Source organism: Cimex lectularius, unplaced genomic scaffold (assembly GCF_000648675.2).
Source record: "Cimex lectularius strain Harlan isolate CLEC.00 unplaced genomic scaffold, Clec_2.1 scaffold58, whole genome shotgun sequence".
In the NCBI taxonomy this organism is placed as follows: domain Eukaryota; kingdom Metazoa; phylum Arthropoda; class Insecta; order Hemiptera; family Cimicidae; genus Cimex; species Cimex lectularius.
Window position 1 is genome coordinate 1,510,946 of NW_019392696.1, and position 18,061 is coordinate 1,529,006.

Genomic DNA, 18,061 nt, shown 5'->3' on the forward strand with positions numbered 1-18,061 from the left:
TATCTTGTTAGTTTGTAAGCAAAGGTTCATGTTTTGTTGTTTTATATTTTTTATATAACGTTTTTGATTCATAAGGAAATACATTTTTGTTTTAAAAGAAACAAAATAGAGGTGTCCCTCTGCAATTGTATTCGTATTTTATTTCAAATCAAAATTCCTTTGATTTTGAGGCAGATCACCGGCCTCAAGGGGGTTAATCAAACCTTTAAAGACGGAATATAATCATTCTTTAAAGGACCCACCAATAGTAGAGAATTTATCATTTCATGGTGCAGAACAGTAAAAGATACTAATCGGTACATGATATTTAAAGTTCAGTTTTGAAGGCGGTACAACATTTAGTCATTTAGTTGGTCATGTTTTTTGGTTTACAGAAACAATTTTAATGTAATATCTTGTCAGTCCTTTTGATCGTTTACAACTTCAGAAACATTTTACAGAAAATTTTTGAAACATTTACACAAACACATATGCTTTCGGGATCTATGTTTTTACTAGTGGTTGTTGATACTAATTTTTTTACTGCGTGGAGAACTCGCGCACTGAAGTTTAAGAATTAATCTATATAATTTTGCTATAAATTATTTAATAAAATTGAGCTGGATTTTATACTCGGATCTAACAATAAGATGAAACGTTTGTAAAACTACAAGTCAAAAATTATACACTGAAACACACACAAAAAAAAAACAACAGAACACTTGTATTTTGTTGTTATATAAATGAAATATCAATGAAAATATATTTTATAAATCAAAAGTTAATAATGCGAATAATAAAAATTAATAACTAATATTTCTTCTGTTTTAAAGCACATTGTTTCCAAAATCATGTTATCTTATTTTTTCTTATAAAATTTGAGCCCATTTATTATGTGTACGCCCAATTTTATAATTTTTCCCATGGCTTAATTTACAAATTCATACTTAATAATTTAGTTTGTAACAAGTTTTTTTTTAACTTTTCCTAGGAGAACAAAACGTCCCGTGACCTTTAGTAAATGATGGATTCGGTAACAAACGACGAAACTTTGGCCTAACACGTCCCCTTTTCTCCCCGTTGGAAAGTTGAAATCAATTCTAGCAATCTTGACGTTAATGAAGTTTTTCTCGGGCATCGATAACTTTTTTCTTGTTGCGCGCCCGGTGGACATTTTCTCTGTTCTTGTTAGTTATTTGCAAAGAACACATTCATTAGAGAGATTTTGCATAACGCTACCGCTATTTCAAGGTCACCGTTATTTTAACGTCCTTCAACATCTTCGTTGTCGCTATTTGAAGACTTGTGCATAACGGAATTTGCTGCCAACGCTAACTTTCCTGGGAAGTTTGTGCAATAATACTTTAGGTTATAGTCGCATTTGGAACCTTGTAAACAAAGGTTATGGATTTTGTCTTGAAGGCTAGAATAGTTTGACAAATGCTGAGGACCTGATAGTCACAAGCTCTACCGTACAGCGTAAACATTAATTACCGGGTGATTGGTGGCAAGCTCAGTTTAAATAAAATTGAGGATGAAAAAAGTCAAAATCTCTTTAAAAAGCTTTTAGTTTTTATGAGCACTTTTAGCTACTAATAAAAACTAAAATATTAGAGTGCAGTTAGTTAACCATATAAAACTTTATAACCTTATTCTATATAAAATTTTAGCATTTAAATTGTATTAAGGCGGTTCAGGCAAAGGGTCTTTTTACAAAATTTTTAGGGGTCGTGATCATGAAAACTTGTACGAATGGTTAGAAATGGTTATTATTTCTACTTGGACGAATTGTAAAATGTTAATTATAAATTATATATAAAACATTTTTTTGTATAAATGTAATTGTATAAAAAAATCTTTTACCATCACCCCTTAACAAGTACGTTAATTTAAGACAAATAAAATAGGACGCTATTTCAGATAGCGTTTCGTTAAATCTGTGTTTGCGTAATTATATCATCTTATACTTTTCGCGCTAACGCTCCCAAAATCTCCCTAATTTTTCTTGCTTTTGTAACGTTAATGAACAATAAGATGCACTAACTTTTTTTTTACTTCATCCTTACTGCCATTTGAATGAATATAGGGCAGGCAAAAGTCAGTTGAAACGGAGATCCGACGGCACATACCCAAGTACTCGCTAAGGGTTATAGGGATTTTTAAATGCGTATAGTGCTTGTGTTGTGTCTAGATTGCGTTTGTGTTAATTTGATTTAATTAGACTGGACGTAATTAATTAGCGTGGTTAAGCAATACGCCCCAAGGAATAAGTAAGTTATTAGAGAAAATGGAGTCCTACCCTGCCCCAAGAAACATCGAATGCTCTATGGGATTGAATGTGACCAGATTTCTATATTTGTGTTGGGTAGTGTTGTCTGATTGTGTCTTTTATATCTATTATGTAGTTACAATCTGAGATACAATTGTGAGACTAACATTTTACGTTGTCACATAGTTTTGATATAAAGCAAGAAAGTCAATAACAAATCAAGATGCTGAAATGGCTACAGGTTGAAAAATACTCATGAAAGACCAGCAAAATAAGTAAAATCACGCAGAGGCACGCATCGATGACTTCAGCTGTTTGTCAGCCCCTAATCGTCCCTCATTGTTATTATTCTTATTACACATTCGCCTAGAGAATGACTAGAAAGAAGTGTAATCTTAATAAAAACTAATAAAAGGGGTGAACTATAGCATAACTAGCTGCTACTCGTGGGAAGTCCTAACCATCCCTAACCATATGGTCTCTGAAAATAAACAACCTCAGAAAATATTTTGTCTTACAAAAACAACTGCAGCTAAGAATAGAGAGAAGTAGCGCTGTTTAAAAGCTCCTCAGTTTCAACTCAAGCTATTAGTGTTTCAGAAGGAACGGAATAGGCTGTATGTGTCTGGACATACTGGAATTGAAGGCAACGAATGGCTCACAAAATGCCTAAAGCAGATGCAGCCTTCCAACCCTTTGAAAGAGAACTGGAAATCAGTACATCGCAAAGTATGTTAAAAGCAAAACTGAACAAATGGATTGAGAAATAAACGTGGAACTGTGAAACGCTGGCCTTGAAATCGTCACTAAAAATATTTAAAGATAGTGTACTTTATAGGACATGGATATATATGAACAATCTACATTTAATACATTTTTAGCCCTTGCTTGCGTGTATGTTCGTATGCTTTTACGTCGATTTTTATAATAAATATCTGCTGAATAAATAAAAAATAATCTAAAATGTAAGAGAAATCAAGTCGGGAAACAATTTAGTTGTTACTCAATATGACAAGGATACCTGTGATACTAATGGTATTTGTAAAACAGAAAATGCCAATCTTGTATGTGTGCTTTAGATTATAACTATAATGCGGATGATGACCATAGTAGCATAGATTGCTTCACCGATGGCTCACTCATAAAGGACAAGGGAAGCGGTGCTGGTATACATATACCCAAATTAGGGCTCAGCATCTCCTCCTCTCTTAGTAATAACACCTCAGTCTTTCAGGCGGAGGTATGGGCCATCAATGTTTGCTGCAGAACACTCATGGATAATAATACTACGGCAATAGATATTAGAATTTTTTCCGACAGTCAGGCCAGTCTTAAGTCATTACAAAAAGAGTTATCTACATCTAGGCTGGTAGAGGAAACCGTTGAACTTATCAATATGATTACTACTAGGGACGAGAATAGGGTAACCCTCATATGGATACCAGCTCATAAGGGGCACTATGGCAATGAAGAGGCGGACAGCCTGGCCAAAGAAGTATCAAATGCTGCGTTTGTCGGACCACAACCGGTATTACCCCACTCTATAAGGACAGCGAAAGAGAGTATTAGTTGCTAGGGCATGAAACAATTCCTTAAAGAATGGAATATGTCCCCCGGACACTGGCAATCGAAGGAGTTTCTGAAGGAAATCAAACCAAAAGAAGCGAAATGGTTATTCTCTAACTCTAGGAGGGGAATTAGGAGGCTGATAGGTATCCTAACGGGCCATTGCCCCTTGAGAAGACACCTCTTCATAATGGGTATTCTACCAGACCCCTTTTGCCGCTTCTGTGAAACAAAAGAAGAAACAGCTCGACACTACCTCGCAGAATGTGATAGGTATGCTAGGGAAAGATTTGAAACTTTCGAAGGAGAGGACATAACCAAAATACTCCCCAAGATAAAATGGTCCAAAATCTTGGGGTTTGTGAATAGGTCCAAGAGGTTTATGCAGAACTCGTGAGCCGACCAGGTCCCGGAGCTTTTAGGGATGAGGTACGGGCCTACCTAGGCTTTTAACCCCTCGGGTCCTGGTCACCCACCCTGCGTAATATATATGTGTGTGCTTTAGAACATTCATAACAACTACTAACAAAGCATGTATATATATATATTTATGTAAATAAATAAGACGGAGAAGGTATATACATCATACACATATACAGTACAATATACTCTCTAATGTCTCCTTCTCATTCATTCTTTCTCTCGCAATTAAGCTATAAATCCATTTTTAGACGTAAGTTTGTTGTGAAATAGTATAAAAATAAATAATCAATGTGTTTTAACGATTTGGCTGTCGTTGTAAAACAATTAGTTTGCACAGCTGAACAACAAAAGGTTTCCTCGAGAAAAAAAAGTGCGGCGTTTAAAAAACGTATAAATTTTACCTTTCAACTTTAAAGTTTTAACATAAGGCCATAAATTAGCTTTCCTTAAAAGAAAGTTTAAAAAAAAATTTAAATTTCTGATATTTTTTATTTATTTTGTTGCAAGCGAAAACATATAAATCCCATCATTTGAAATGCACTTCGTTTCAAACGTGATTCTACATAATTAACTGTCAATGCATTATGGGATGCATTAGGTTTCGACATACAAAAATTTGCAACACAAATTTAGCGAGTCATTTTTTAGGCAGTGCGACAGTAAACAATTTCATGTTATGACATGAACTAATTTGCATACGTTTACATATGCCAATTAAAATCAAACATATGATAATAAACAAGTGCCTTAATAGCTGAGAATTTTAATTGTTGACTGTGAATGTAAAGGGGTTTAAAAACGCAAATCTACTGTGTGAGAATATTTTTATTGATGCAAAGGAAAGGGACTTCTGTGCTGATAATCCAGTCAAAGGAAGATGAAACGGATCCAAAGAACAAATACTCCATGGTAAAACCGCACCACCACCACCATAAGGACGGCAATCTTATCGTCAGAGTTTTTGTGGATTTACTATGCTTCGCAGTGACAGGGATTGGGATGTTGTTGGTCGAACGTTTTGGCTCTCCGACTATATCGGGTTTTTATTGCCCCAATGCACATCTCACACATTCTGTAAAACCTGTTGCTTTGGGAGATTCTTCCGTCTTAATTGTAGGAGCTTTCGTTCCGTTTATATCGATTTTTTTAACTGAATTGGTAATTGTGCACGTGAAGAAAACGACCCATAAAAGCGGTACCTGGTTGTTCAACGTGTACCTTTATGCAACAAACTACTTTTTCTCCATGATAGTCGTACTCTTCATTACCGACGTTCTTAAATACTCGTTCGGCAGTCTCAGTCCTACTTTTTTCGCCATTTGCCAGCCAGATGTCAACTGCTCCGTCTCGGATAACCAATTTAAGTACATCGACAACTACACTTGTCTCGGCAACGACACAAAAAGCATCAAGCAGGCGAGGCTCTCGTTCCCGTCTGAACACTCATCCACGATGGGCCATGGGATCTCGTTCATGGTTGTGTACATTGAGAAAAAACTTCGTTGGCATGGAGCGTTCTTGGTTAGAAAATTACTTCAAGGAGGTTTAATTTCAATCGGGGTGTTAATGTCATCCTGGCAACTCAGTGACAATTCACATCACAGTTTGGACGTCCTCGGTGGATTCACGCTCGGGTCCGTTTTCGGTTGTTTCACTTGCCTCACCACAAAAAATAAACATCATTCCAGCTGAATCTGTATAACCTTTTCTTAAAAATACATTCTAAAAATATTTTAGATTGTCGTTATAAGGGCCACTGAATGAACATGTGATATTTTAAATAGATTTATCAGTGCCGCACAATCCACCAATGCAATCATCAGTAATGTTCGACTAATTTAAGAACAATAATAGTTTGTTAGATGTAAGATAAACTGGATGTAAAATAAAGTTTTTCTAAAAAAAGACAGTCGTTCAATTTTTATTCTTATAGGTTGGCTGGCACCGACAATGTTAATGAATATAATTACATAAGTCAATTTTTGAACATAAGTTAAAAAGTAAGACGGAATGAGATATTTGAGCCATATGTTATTTTTTAATATTCAACAAATACAGTGATAGTGTTTTTCAAGAGATGGAAATCCTCACGTCTGTTCAGATATTTACCGATTTATTTAGCGTATTAAGCGCAATGGTGTTCGCCTGTTCGTACCCACTTGTCGCGACAATTAATTTTCGGGGATTTAGCTGCGAAGATTCTTCAATTAGATATCCTACCGTGGAGGATTCACTTTCTGAATCGAATTTAGCGATATCGTTGTACCTCATACCTTTTTTGATTTTCATCAGTTGCGAAACCGCTTTGTTCCCATGGAGCAAGCCCAACGTACCGAGGTTTCTGTACCTAGTCACCTTGTACCAAATCGTGTTACCTCTTCTTCTTGGCATCTTCGCTCTGAAAGGACTCGTCGCGGTTTTGAAGACTTCTGTGGGGAGGCTGGGACCGACATTTGTTGAAGCCTGTCAACCGGATATCAATTGCACCCTACCGGAATATCATTTCAGGTATACTTTTTCAAAATTGAATTGTAAAAGTTAGACGGTAAAGGTTAGACGTTTATGTTAACAGACACTTTATACAAATGCATATAAAAAACAGCCGGTTGTTGGCCGTAACATAAAGCATATGAAACGAAATTACGTCACTTGCATATTTCAAAACATCAACTATAGTGTTTACATTACACTTTTTCTAAAAATTCCCATTTAAAATATTCCAAAATAAACTTTTGTTAAGTTTAATAAAAATAATATGCATATTGCATATCATTCATACATGTAACTACATGTATGAATGATATGCAATATGCATATTATTTTTATTAAACTTAACAAAAGTTTATTTTGGAATATTTTAAATGGGAATTTTTAGAAAAAGTGTAATGTAAACACTATAGTTGATGTTTTGAAATATGAAATAAAAAGAATGCATTTAGCTGTACATTCATAAGCTAAAATTCCACCAACCATAACGACCTAAGTCTGCTTGAGCATCTTTTGGACAAGCTGGGTGATGTATGAGATCGCTAAATATCATTCTGAAACTTAGATGGGCTAAAGATTTTTCCGTAGAAATTTGAGTTGTAAGACTGCTTTCTAATTGTAAGTTACCAACTAAATTAAAAGGTTCAAGCTCACGACACAAACCCTTTTAACAATGAAGTGGATCTCGTGGCCAAAGAAGCTGCAGTCACAGGGCAACAGCTTCATGAAATATCATCTCAGGACATTCGCTCTCATAATAGACACGTCATCAAAAAGAAGTGGCAAAAAGAGTACGAAAATTTCCAAACTCACCAAAGACAAATATTATGCAGATATGCAATCGTTCCTCCAACTAAAACCGTGGTTTAATAGCACAAACAGACCTAGGAGATTCGTAACTTCCATGTGCAGACTGCGTCTTAATCATAACAGACTACCCCATAACCTTTATAAGATAGGAGTGAAAAATAGTGAACGTTGTGAGTGTGTTGGCTCCAGCAGAGCCAACGCACCACATTCTGCTCGCATGCGCGCTTTGCTCCAAAGGTAGAGAGATGCCACTTTAATTTCGAAAAGAGTCCAACTTCCGACTAACATGGTCCAAGTTCTGAGATTAGGCGATTTGGATGTTTTAGATGCCGTATACAATATTCTGACCAGCAACGACCTGGACGTTTAAAGAAGAGAAAAAATAGCAGCTGATATTGGATGGGGGGTCGCTGGGCCGGAGGCGGTCATCCTCGGGTGTCATTTGGGCAGGGTGGCACTCGTCTGTCTCACGGGGAAGTAGGTATATGGCTAAAGAAAAAAAAAACCGAAAAAACACTAAGTAATCGAAGAAAGAAGTGGCAATACACCCTACTAAACATTTTTCATTTTGCAATGAATCACTTTAGATTTTTGTGGTTTTACTAAAACGGCAGGTACATAAAAAATATACATTTTCTAAGTGCACCACTTTTTTGTGCAGCAGTGTATATGTAAGGATGGCAACGTCCAGCTTACTTAATTGATATAGTATCATACGACACTGAGCTTTATTTAAAAAAATCAGTTTTCATTAATTTGAGCATTAAAATGTTGCCTAAAATACATAAATTCAGTGGTATACTCAAGAGAATCATGATTTGGAAAATATCTTTATACCCGGTTTTGCATAGGGCATGGACATTCAGGCAAATGCTAGTGTCAGAGAGATGTGTTCTATGTAATTTATGTGTGTCATGTTCTGACTCCATATAGGGAGCCAGTGGTGCCGATATTTGTTAAATGTAGTCTCATGCATTTATTAGGGGGTTGTACAGTGTGAGACAGGCGATGGTAGAATTGTGAAGAGCCTAACAAACCTCAGATGGTTTAGTTGAAGAGTTTGGGTGAAGAGTGATAGAAAAATATATGTCACTCCATTACAAACAATAATGAATAGTGTGTAAATATGAAAGAATGTACTTAAAAATGTAAATAACAATACACATTTTGGGTTAAAGGTTAACATTTATAAGTGCAGAAAGGTGCTGAAATGCCTAGTGGTATCACCAGTGCTCAATGTACAGCACTGGTCATTCTTAGTTCATCTGAGTTAAATTATTTTTGTTGTACCGTAGAGAAATGGTGGTAATTCTGTTAGTAATGAATTCAAGATTTTTCTGTTTCTTTTTTCTTTTACAGACTCTCACTGACTCTGCAATAAAACTGTCAAAATTTTGAGTTTGTACCTGTTTCTCCATTTTTAAATCTTACAAAATTGTACTGTCAGATTTCTTTTTATTTTATCTTGTTTTTATTCTTTTTGGGCCTTTTGGTTTGCAGGATCCTGCAAAACGTCCTACAGTCAAATACAGCGAGGCTAGGTAGTCCAAAATCTTCCTTAACGAGCGGGCTTTAAATTATTGATTGCCTGTGTACAGTTAGATGCCGGTATTTAGTATTTCTTACTTTGTTGCTGATAGGTCACATTACTTTCCCACAAAAGAAGCAATGTGACAGCTCTTTTTTTTACTTAAAGGGCTTGCAAATATTGCCTTCGTTTCAATTTTCTCGAAAATTGGAATTATGAATTGAACAACATTCCTGTGAATGCCACACAAGACTTGATTAACACACTTTGAAAGATTCTATCGTCTCTAATCAAATGCCGGTTACTTCAATAAAAGGTCTTAGGATTGAGCAGGAGCATTACCACGTTCTGCATACAGTTTACAATTTTATGATTTTTCCAAATGATTCCCCAGTCAACTATGTGTATTGAACAGTTTAGTAATGTTATATTATCGAGTAGTGCTTTTATTTAAATTGTGATATATAAAAACGGATACTTAGCTTATTGAAAATAATTTTAGTTACACAATGTAAATAAAAAAGCAAAGTTATTGCTTGTAATTTTATTTACGTTTGATTAGATATCGTAAAAAAGGGTTTTCTTATTCAAACAGGTATATCACGAATTACACTTGCGTCAGAAACGGTACGAAACTTGAGGAACTGTCCCGTCAGTCCTTTCCGTCCGGCATTTCCGCAGACGCGGCCCAGATGGTAGTCCTCGTAGCGTTGTTCATCGAGGCAAAGGTGGAGTGGTCTGGTATTAACCTAGTGAAGCGTCTTATGCAGTTGGTAGTTCTCTGTTTCGGCTTGGACGTCTGCCTCACCAGGGTTTCCGAATATAGAGAGCACTGGAGCGATGTGATGACTGGCATCCTGATGGGTGTCGTGTTTGCGTTCTTCACGGCCTTCTACCTATTGAATTGGTTCAAATCATCATCCCCACGGGAGATATCGGACGAAAGCATCGCATCAGCAGGAAGTATTGAATCTTGAACACAAATAAATATTTACCCTTCATAGAAATATATCAATATCCAAAAATTTATTTAACACTACCTTTCAGTTTAAAAGTAGTAAAATGCCAAAATATTGATTTTTGAAATAAAGCTGTGATTTAAAACGAACTTTTTAACTTTTCCAATTCCAGGCTACTCAAACCGACCAAATGCAACGATTTGATGGCATTTGATAAAGAATCAAAACATCGGTTATTTTATTTATTGACAAATATTTAACACAAGTGGTGTAATTTAAGTAATTGAAAATCTTTCAATTAATTAAGGTTTTTAGTTGAGATAAAAAAAGTCAGTGCCACAAGCGGGATTCGAACCCACGACCTTCGGCTAGATACGCCGCTGCTCTACCACTTGAGCAATCTTGACTTCGATTCACTCGGACATCAACTTCCTATATCAACCCCACCTTATGAGTTTTCCCTCCTTTTTGCCATTTTTCAAATGTCGTGTAATCGGTTTGGATTCTCGACGACAATTGAAATGGCCACGGAGAGCTTTAGTGAAGTGTACTTCATATTAATTCTTTAAATTCACTAATTTCGTGGTCCGCTTGACCAACTAAATCATTACAATTAATTAAGGTTTTTAGTTGAGACGAAAACACTTCACTAAAGCTCTCCGTGGCCATTTCAATTGTCGTCGAGAATCCAAACCGATTACACGACATTTGAAAAATGGCAAAAAGGAGGGAAAACTCATAAGGTGGGGTTGAGATAGGAAGTTGATGTCCGAGTGGATCGAGGTCACGATAGCTCAAGTGGTAGAGCAGCGGCGTATCTAGCCGAAGATCTTGGGTTCGAATCCCGCTCGTGCCATTACCTTTTTTTCATCTCAACTAAAAACCTTAATTAATTGTAATGATTTAATTGGTCAAGCGGACCACGAAATTAGTGAATTTAAATAATTTATATTTGACATCTTTTAACATTTTTTGATGGCCTCTTCAGATTGTTTTTATTAGGTGCTCTTACAACCTTTCGGTTGGATTTTATTACTAACAAGCTGCAACTAATAATATTGATAAAGGTGGAGGCAGTGTTCAACCTTTATAAAAAGATATTTCCTACTAACAGTTAATTGTTTTTAACGATCAGGTTTAAGGAATTAACAATGATGATGAGCTATAAGCTTGAATTCCGGACCATCATAAACAACTAATTATGAGTAGGAACTAACTTTTCATAAAGATAGATAAATATTTAAATGGCTGTACGAATTTAGTTATTTGTAAGCTTAAAAAACTAAATCCTAGGTTATTTTAAGACACTGAAAAATTTAGTCGAACTGTTCAACAGTAGGGTATAAATTTGTGAAACTGTTTTTAAAAAAATATTATATCCAAAAATACTAAAAAGACAAGTTGCACAAACCCTACTTTTGAACAGTTCGACTAAATTTTTCAGTCTAAGAAGCTAGAAAATGTTCCTAGATCACGATATAATTTGTTTTTAACGGTACTTTTATAAAAAAGAATTTTAACGCAATTCTGAATAAAGATTACAGAGTTAGGCTTTATTTTATTCTAAAAAGCCTTTTCAAATGTTTTGAAAAAAAAGTTGAACATTTTACGCAGGAAGACTTTTACTATTGTTTTATTTTTTATTTATTACTATTGTTATTTCTTCTCCCTCCAATGTCTAAAAATAAAATATCATGTTTTGACCGGTTCACTGGCTGAATCATCATCGTCGAGCCTGAACCGCTGTATAAACAGCTATAATATGTTCTTTTATCACTAGTTTTATTTTATAAAGCAGCGACTTAGTGAGAATAGTTCTTTCTTCAAAATTCAACCCTTAAAGCGGTTTAAGTATTGGAAAAAAGATTTCTTTTTTAAATACTCTTGTGCTGATGAGTTGTAATGTTTTAAAACATGTATTTCAGCAAATTGCATAAGTAGTTGATATGTACGCAAACATTGTGATAGTATGATAAAATTACATCAGAAGTCACCAGACGCAATTGATATTTACATACAACTTATAGATACGGCATGAATAGGTATAGAGTGTAACAATATGGAAATGTTTACCTAATTTAACAAGATGTATACAATAAATGTTTCGTGTTTCTTAAAGATAGTGCTTTTGTGGGAGCATAATGGAGCATATTAGTCTTGATGGACGCGGTGCAAAAGGGTCTTTATTTACTTCAAAACATACAGGCAAGCCATTGCTACCTCACGGTTTGACTTACATCAATAATCATATGAAGTTGCTCTGAAAAATAAAAAAGACCTCCGGGAGATCACGAATCAAATATTTTAAGATATTTTACTAAGAAAAATAGTTAAAGATGAAGTCCTTCGTTTGTTACATCGGTTTGGCAATTTCCTACGATTATATTAATTTTTATTACAATCTCCAGAGTAAATTGATGGAGGTTGTTGGTCTGCGAGACGATGCGATACCTAAAATAGGTTTGTAGGATAGACGTGCGACAATCTTAACTACGAATTAACTAGGTTTCGTGGTCCGCTTGACCAATTAATAATAATTAGTAATATAATATTTGTCTTATAATTTCCGCTTTTCGCACGTTCAAATTGAGCGCCATTAAAAAAATCAGCTGCTAATTGGAACGTCGCGATGGCGGAGGTATCAGCGAGTTCAATTTTGCAATTCATGTCGAGAGACGTGGTTGTAGAAGTCCTTCAATCTGATGATGAGCTAAAGGGCTCGAAATCCGGATCGTTGTAAAACAACTCACTGTGATAGGAACTATCTTTTTTCAAAAAGGCTTGAACACCGCACTCACTCCATCATTCATCATTTCAATTAATTAAGGTTTTTAGTTGAGATAAAAAAGTCAGTGTCACGAGTGGGATTCGAAATTGAAAAATGGCAAAAAGGAGGGAAAATTCGAAAGGTGGGGTTGAGATGGGAGGTTGGTGTCCGAGTGGAACGAAGTCACGATAGCTCAAGTGGTCGAGCAGCGGCGTATTTATCCGAAGGTCGTGGGTTCGAATCCCGCTCGTGACACTGACTTTTTTATCTCAACTAAAAACCTTAAATAATTGAAAGACCTAACCTGCGAAGTTAGATCTACCACTATATATTATAGTTTTAGCGTTTTATTCAACAATTTTGTTTTATTGCATGAACATCTCATTACACAGATCAATGCTTCTTGAGAATGTTTTAAAACAGGTTATCTTTGCAGAAACATTACACACACTTTTTTTCTGAAAGTAAAATTTAATCTCCTTAGCCGTTTATTTGATCATAAACTCTCGTTTTATATCGATATAAATTTATTATTTAATTGGCTTACCTTCCGGGGTTGTGAGTGGTCGTTACCAGTTTGGGGCCGCTTTTGACGACGTGAGCTGAATCCTTTTCGCTGTCGTATCGGACATGAGACTCTATCTTATCGATCGTTGTTTCGCCGGATATCTCGGATCTGGAACAATCGAAGAAAAGTTACAAGCTCGAATTGTACCGATGGAGGTGTTCAATAAGTTAAAACTCTCAAGTAGGACTCGCCTTGAAAGATAAAAGGGACTTGGCGACTTTTAAAATGTACCTTAACTCAATTTACCCGTCCTTCATTAAATACCACTTCTGCCCTAGTTAATAGCAAAGGCGAATCTATTTGCTTTGCACCGACTTTAAAGATTTCTACTTAAATTAGTTATATTTCTTGTCAAGTGCAAAACGTTACATTAAATAAAATATAATTTTGATTTTTCAGTAATGCGCACGATAATGAATTCTTATTTATGTTATTGATTTGAAAATATTGTATAGTCAGCGAAGTGTGTGAATGAACAAACCAAAATGTTCTCGCACCTTCTTTAATCAATCCGTAACTTAAAAATTAGAGCTGGAGGATCTCGTCCCTCCTTTAGCATGCGCTTTTATTTTAAAAAAAGAGAAAAAGTTGGTAATAACACGGAATATTAGGGTCCGATGGTGGCTGCACGCGATGACCTTATTATACTGGTACAGCCTTTCTGAACTGAAGGGGTTGTTAAATTCCAAGTACATGGGCCCGATTAATTCACGGTCATAAACTTTTTGGCCGTCTTATCAGCATCCGACAGTTTTCAAATTTTTAGCAGCACTGTGATTCTAGTACGGTTTAAGTCAAATGCAATATAATTAAACACACGCTGATATAAACATTAGACAGCACGAGTAATTCGAACTGGTTGTCTATATAAGTAACAAATATGACTTGTAATTAAATTAAATGTGGAGTTATTCAATTTTTACAGAAATAAGAACAATCATGTTATGTGTGCAAAATGACCCCAGAAAGACGCTTAAGATGATGAGAAGAGGAATGGCATATAATAGGCCAGGATATGCAAACCAAAAGATTAAACGACCAAACCACATTATTACTGATATGTCAATGAAAACATTCATAATAAATAATTATTCAGAAATCATGAGATGCGGTCTGGTGTGATGTAGGTTTCAGAAAAACATTTTCTTTATCGTGCCAACATTTCGATCTTTATTGAGATCATCTTCACGCAAGAATGGCACAATTACACAGAAGACAAATACTTTGAGTGAGTAGAAATACTTTGATTGAATATAAAAAATATATTTTGCATTGTTTAAATTCACTTTTTTCCACATCCTACATGTATTTGTTAAATGTAAACAATGTTTGTAAATCTCAGACCCTGAAGATGATCCCAATAAAGATCGAAACGTTGGCACTATAAAGAAAATGTTTTTCTGAAATCTACATCACACCAGACCGCATCTCACGATTTCTGAATAATTATCGATTAACGGTCACTAACCAGCACACATTCATAATAAAATGGTTTTTATTTAATTTAAATAGTGATTTCATAAAAGTTTCTTTATTAAATTTTATATTTTTAATGTGATGTTTTACTTACGGGCTTATGTTTTTTGAATTAAGGTTTCCTAATTTTTTTAGTTTTCGTTTCATTTTATTAAGAGCACTAAGCCAGGTGTTCCTTGGAGAAATATTCTTGGTCCAATTCTTTTTTTCAATATAAATGTCAGATATTCCTTCACATGTTTAAATTTCAACATATACCTTTGATGATGCGATGATTTTTTAGCCCCTCAATAAAAACGCAACAGTACAATATTAAATGAATTGGAGTCATGGTTCAGAAAATGGAAATGAAAAAACTTATTAAAAGCTAACAGATCAATTTTACTTGCGTATATGTCTGTTCTCCAGTCGGTATAAATGGAACCCAACTCATTATCGACTCGATTTCTCGGTAGCCCATCAACCTATACGAACAAAAGTGCTAGCAAATGACGTTCACACTTAGCAGAAAAATCAGCGCACTTGTATAGTAAGGTAATCCCTTGATCCAACCAAATCCGCTACCTTAAGTTCTTTGTACTTGGACAGCCAAACATGGAACACACACATAAAACAAAAAGACAAGGATAAACCTAAGATTAGGCTACTTGCGCTAATAACAACAAGTGAGTATAAACAATAAATTAACAATATATAAGACACACAAGAGTCGATAATGAGTTCTAGGTAGTCTTGGGTTGCTTTTCCTACAAAGAAAGGGTCAGAATGTGAGAAGTGGAACCTTGCGGTGTCGTCCGCGAAGGTTGTGATGTGGGTGTTAGGGTGTATAGGAAATTCGTAGGTCTAAACTGGCCCTAAGACATTACTCCCTTGGGCCTTTATGGTCCTGATGTCCGAAAATTAAAAGCCTCTTTTCATCCTGAACTAGCGAAGCGATAGAAAGGACTTCATGACTAGATCGTAGATGTGGGGAAAGATACTTTTTAATTTGAAAAGGAGACGGGAGAACCACTGTCAAATGCCACTGTGATATCTACACTGAGAAGCAAAAAAGTGGTAATATAATTATCACTTCGCCAATCCTCCATTTATTATCCCACAACAATATTTGGTCCGTTTTAAAGAATTAGAGGTAATAAAACACAGATCAAATATCCCACTTGACTTTGTTCATAATTAGATTTTGTAATTAAAGCTTTGAATAGACTATCTCTTTTTTGTTAGTTTTTTTACGTAAGCTTCTTTTCTAAGTTCCGATAGTTTGGTTTTTATGTTGTACATTTTCTACAAGTAACTGAAACGACTCAATCAACATAAGAATATATTTACTTAATGCAAACTTTGGGATTGTAAATAACAAACAAAGATACAAAAAAAGTTAAGATTTCATTTTTTTACACCGAGATTTTTTGTTAAGAAATTTTTAATTTTATGACTTCACACCCTAAAAGGAAATTCTGTAATTATTTTGACCATTTTCAAGTAAGTTGGGCTCAAATTTGGTCAATTCGTTGGTTTTAGCTGAAAAACCACTATCAAAAATACAACTATTAAACATTTAAAAAATCCAAACAAAAAATAATATACAAAAGAAATAAAAATTCACTAACAAAAAAACTACAACTAAAAACTGTAAAAACACCTTTCTAAATCTGGAAAAAAAACGAAAAACAACATAAATGAAATGAAAAAATTCAACAACCCTAATTAAAAGATCAAACAACCCGTAACTAATAAAACCCTACTTAAAAAGTTAAATCCTAACTACAAAATTTTTAAAAAGATAAGTAAAACTGTAAAAGGCAGTAACTAAAACAATTATAACTTTTAAAAATTAACTAGGTGGAGTTAAACAAAAATTTGGTTTTAAAAATGAAGGAAAGAGATTAGCATCGGTGAGGGAATATTTCCAACCTTAATTTCTTCTAAGTAATCAACATAATCCTTCACTCGCAGACTGGGGTTTTAAGCGAATAAAATATTTAACGAACAATACAATTAACTCGTTCACCAAGAGAGTTTTAAACAATTATTCAAGTTCAACGTTCAACACTTCCACAAACGTGTAGATAATCTCCCGAGTTGCTTCAAACCAACTTTGATTCAACACCATCCGTGTTCAGGGGAGATTTGATGCAAGTCGATAACCGTAGAAGTACAGAAATGCTTGAAAATAAAACGATTGCTGACAATCGATATTTATCGGGCACGCTACTACCTTATAGTGATTTAAACGGTTGTTCGATTTTTCAAATAGAGGAATGAAACTCACAAAGAAATCAATTAAGGCTGCGTGCGAGAAGAAAATAAATGGATTGTTTATGAATCACGAGTCGCTCAAATAATTGAAACCGTATCCGGTCCCCGCACTCCTTTAATGGAACAACGGAGTTTTAATAAAAAATGTGACCAAGAAAAGTTAACATTTATAACCAGCGTGTCGATAACATAAAAGTCTAAGTGAATTAAATAATTGAAGTTATAGAATCAGAGAATAGTTTATAGAAATGTATTAAAGCTCAGAACTTGGACAGCCAAAATATTACTTTAATAAAAGATCAAAAATCTATTATTAAAACGAATCAAGGTACATTAACTAACAGTGAATTTATAGTCAACTATTCAATATTTATGCAAGGTATTGGTTGAGATAAAAAAAGTCAGTGTCACGAGCGGGATACGAACCCACGACCTTCGGCTAATATGCCGCTACTCTACCACTTGAGCTATCGTGACACTGACTTTTTTATCTCAACTAATACCTTTCATAAATATTAAATAATTGAAAAATGTTAATTGGTCAATCGGACCACGAACTGTAATGGATTTATAGTCAACGTCACCTTTTGCCAGATGACACAGATCACAGTTCAAAATCCAACCCCGCTTTCTAGTAGTGAACCCTAGGAGAGCCTCGTCGATGGTTCTGAGATGGTTCAAAATCTGACTGTCGGTGTCATGGTGGTCCTATACCCTTTAAAGTGAGGTATAATGAACAAGGTGATTCCTTAACCATCCCTCACCAAACATACGCCCATCAACTACACACTCTCAATCTTAACACCCGTCAGCGACCAGTCCCCCCCCCCCCTATAGAGTCTTAGGCTAGACATAAAACAGCACCCAGACAAACTTATGGGTTATGCAACTCATGCCGAATGACTCATTGGCAGCCGGGGTTAATAGGATGTCCTGAACATCATGCGGGCTTCTGATGGAGTAAACCGTA

The 18,061-nt window shown here is 35.1% G+C and overlaps 2 protein-coding genes across 3 annotated transcripts in view; one reads left to right on the forward strand and one right to left on the reverse strand.

Annotated features, from left to right (window-relative positions):
• Positions 1-18,061, reverse strand: part of LOC106670649 — a 62,519-nt gene that overhangs the window by 12,209 nt on the left and 32,249 nt on the right. The window contains exon 2 of the mRNA XM_014401166.1: positions 13,336-13,464. The gene's annotated coding sequence lies outside the window, so the exon portion shown is untranslated. The remainder of the gene's footprint in view (positions 1-13,335; positions 13,465-18,061) is intronic.
• Positions 4,868-10,077, forward strand: LOC106670648 (phospholipid phosphatase 1-like). Of its 2 annotated transcripts, none has more exons than XR_002910106.1 (2): positions 4,868-6,745; positions 9,658-10,062. XR_002910106.1 is itself a non-coding variant. In XM_014401165.2 (2 exons), exons 1-2 carry the CDS (start codon positions 6,315-6,317, stop codon positions 10,037-10,039), a joined length of 813 nt encoding a protein of 270 aa, XP_014256651.1. In that variant the 5' UTR covers positions 4,898-6,314; the 3' UTR covers positions 10,040-10,077. The 2 variants fall into 2 exon arrangements, 1 of the variants encoding a protein (XP_014256651.1); XM_014401165.2 differs by having other exon boundaries at positions 4,898-6,745; positions 9,658-10,077.

What these genes read in the sequence shown, in the direction of transcription:
- LOC106670648 (XM_014401165.2), top strand. Translation starts at nt 6,315, where the DNA reads ATGGAAATCCTCACGTCTGTTCAGATATTTACCGATTTATTTAGCGTA. An exon ending in CTACCGGAATATCATTTCAG is followed by an intron (nt 6,746 to 9,657) that starts GTATACTTTTTC and finishes TTATTCAAACAG; the next exon opens with GTATATCACGAATTACACTT.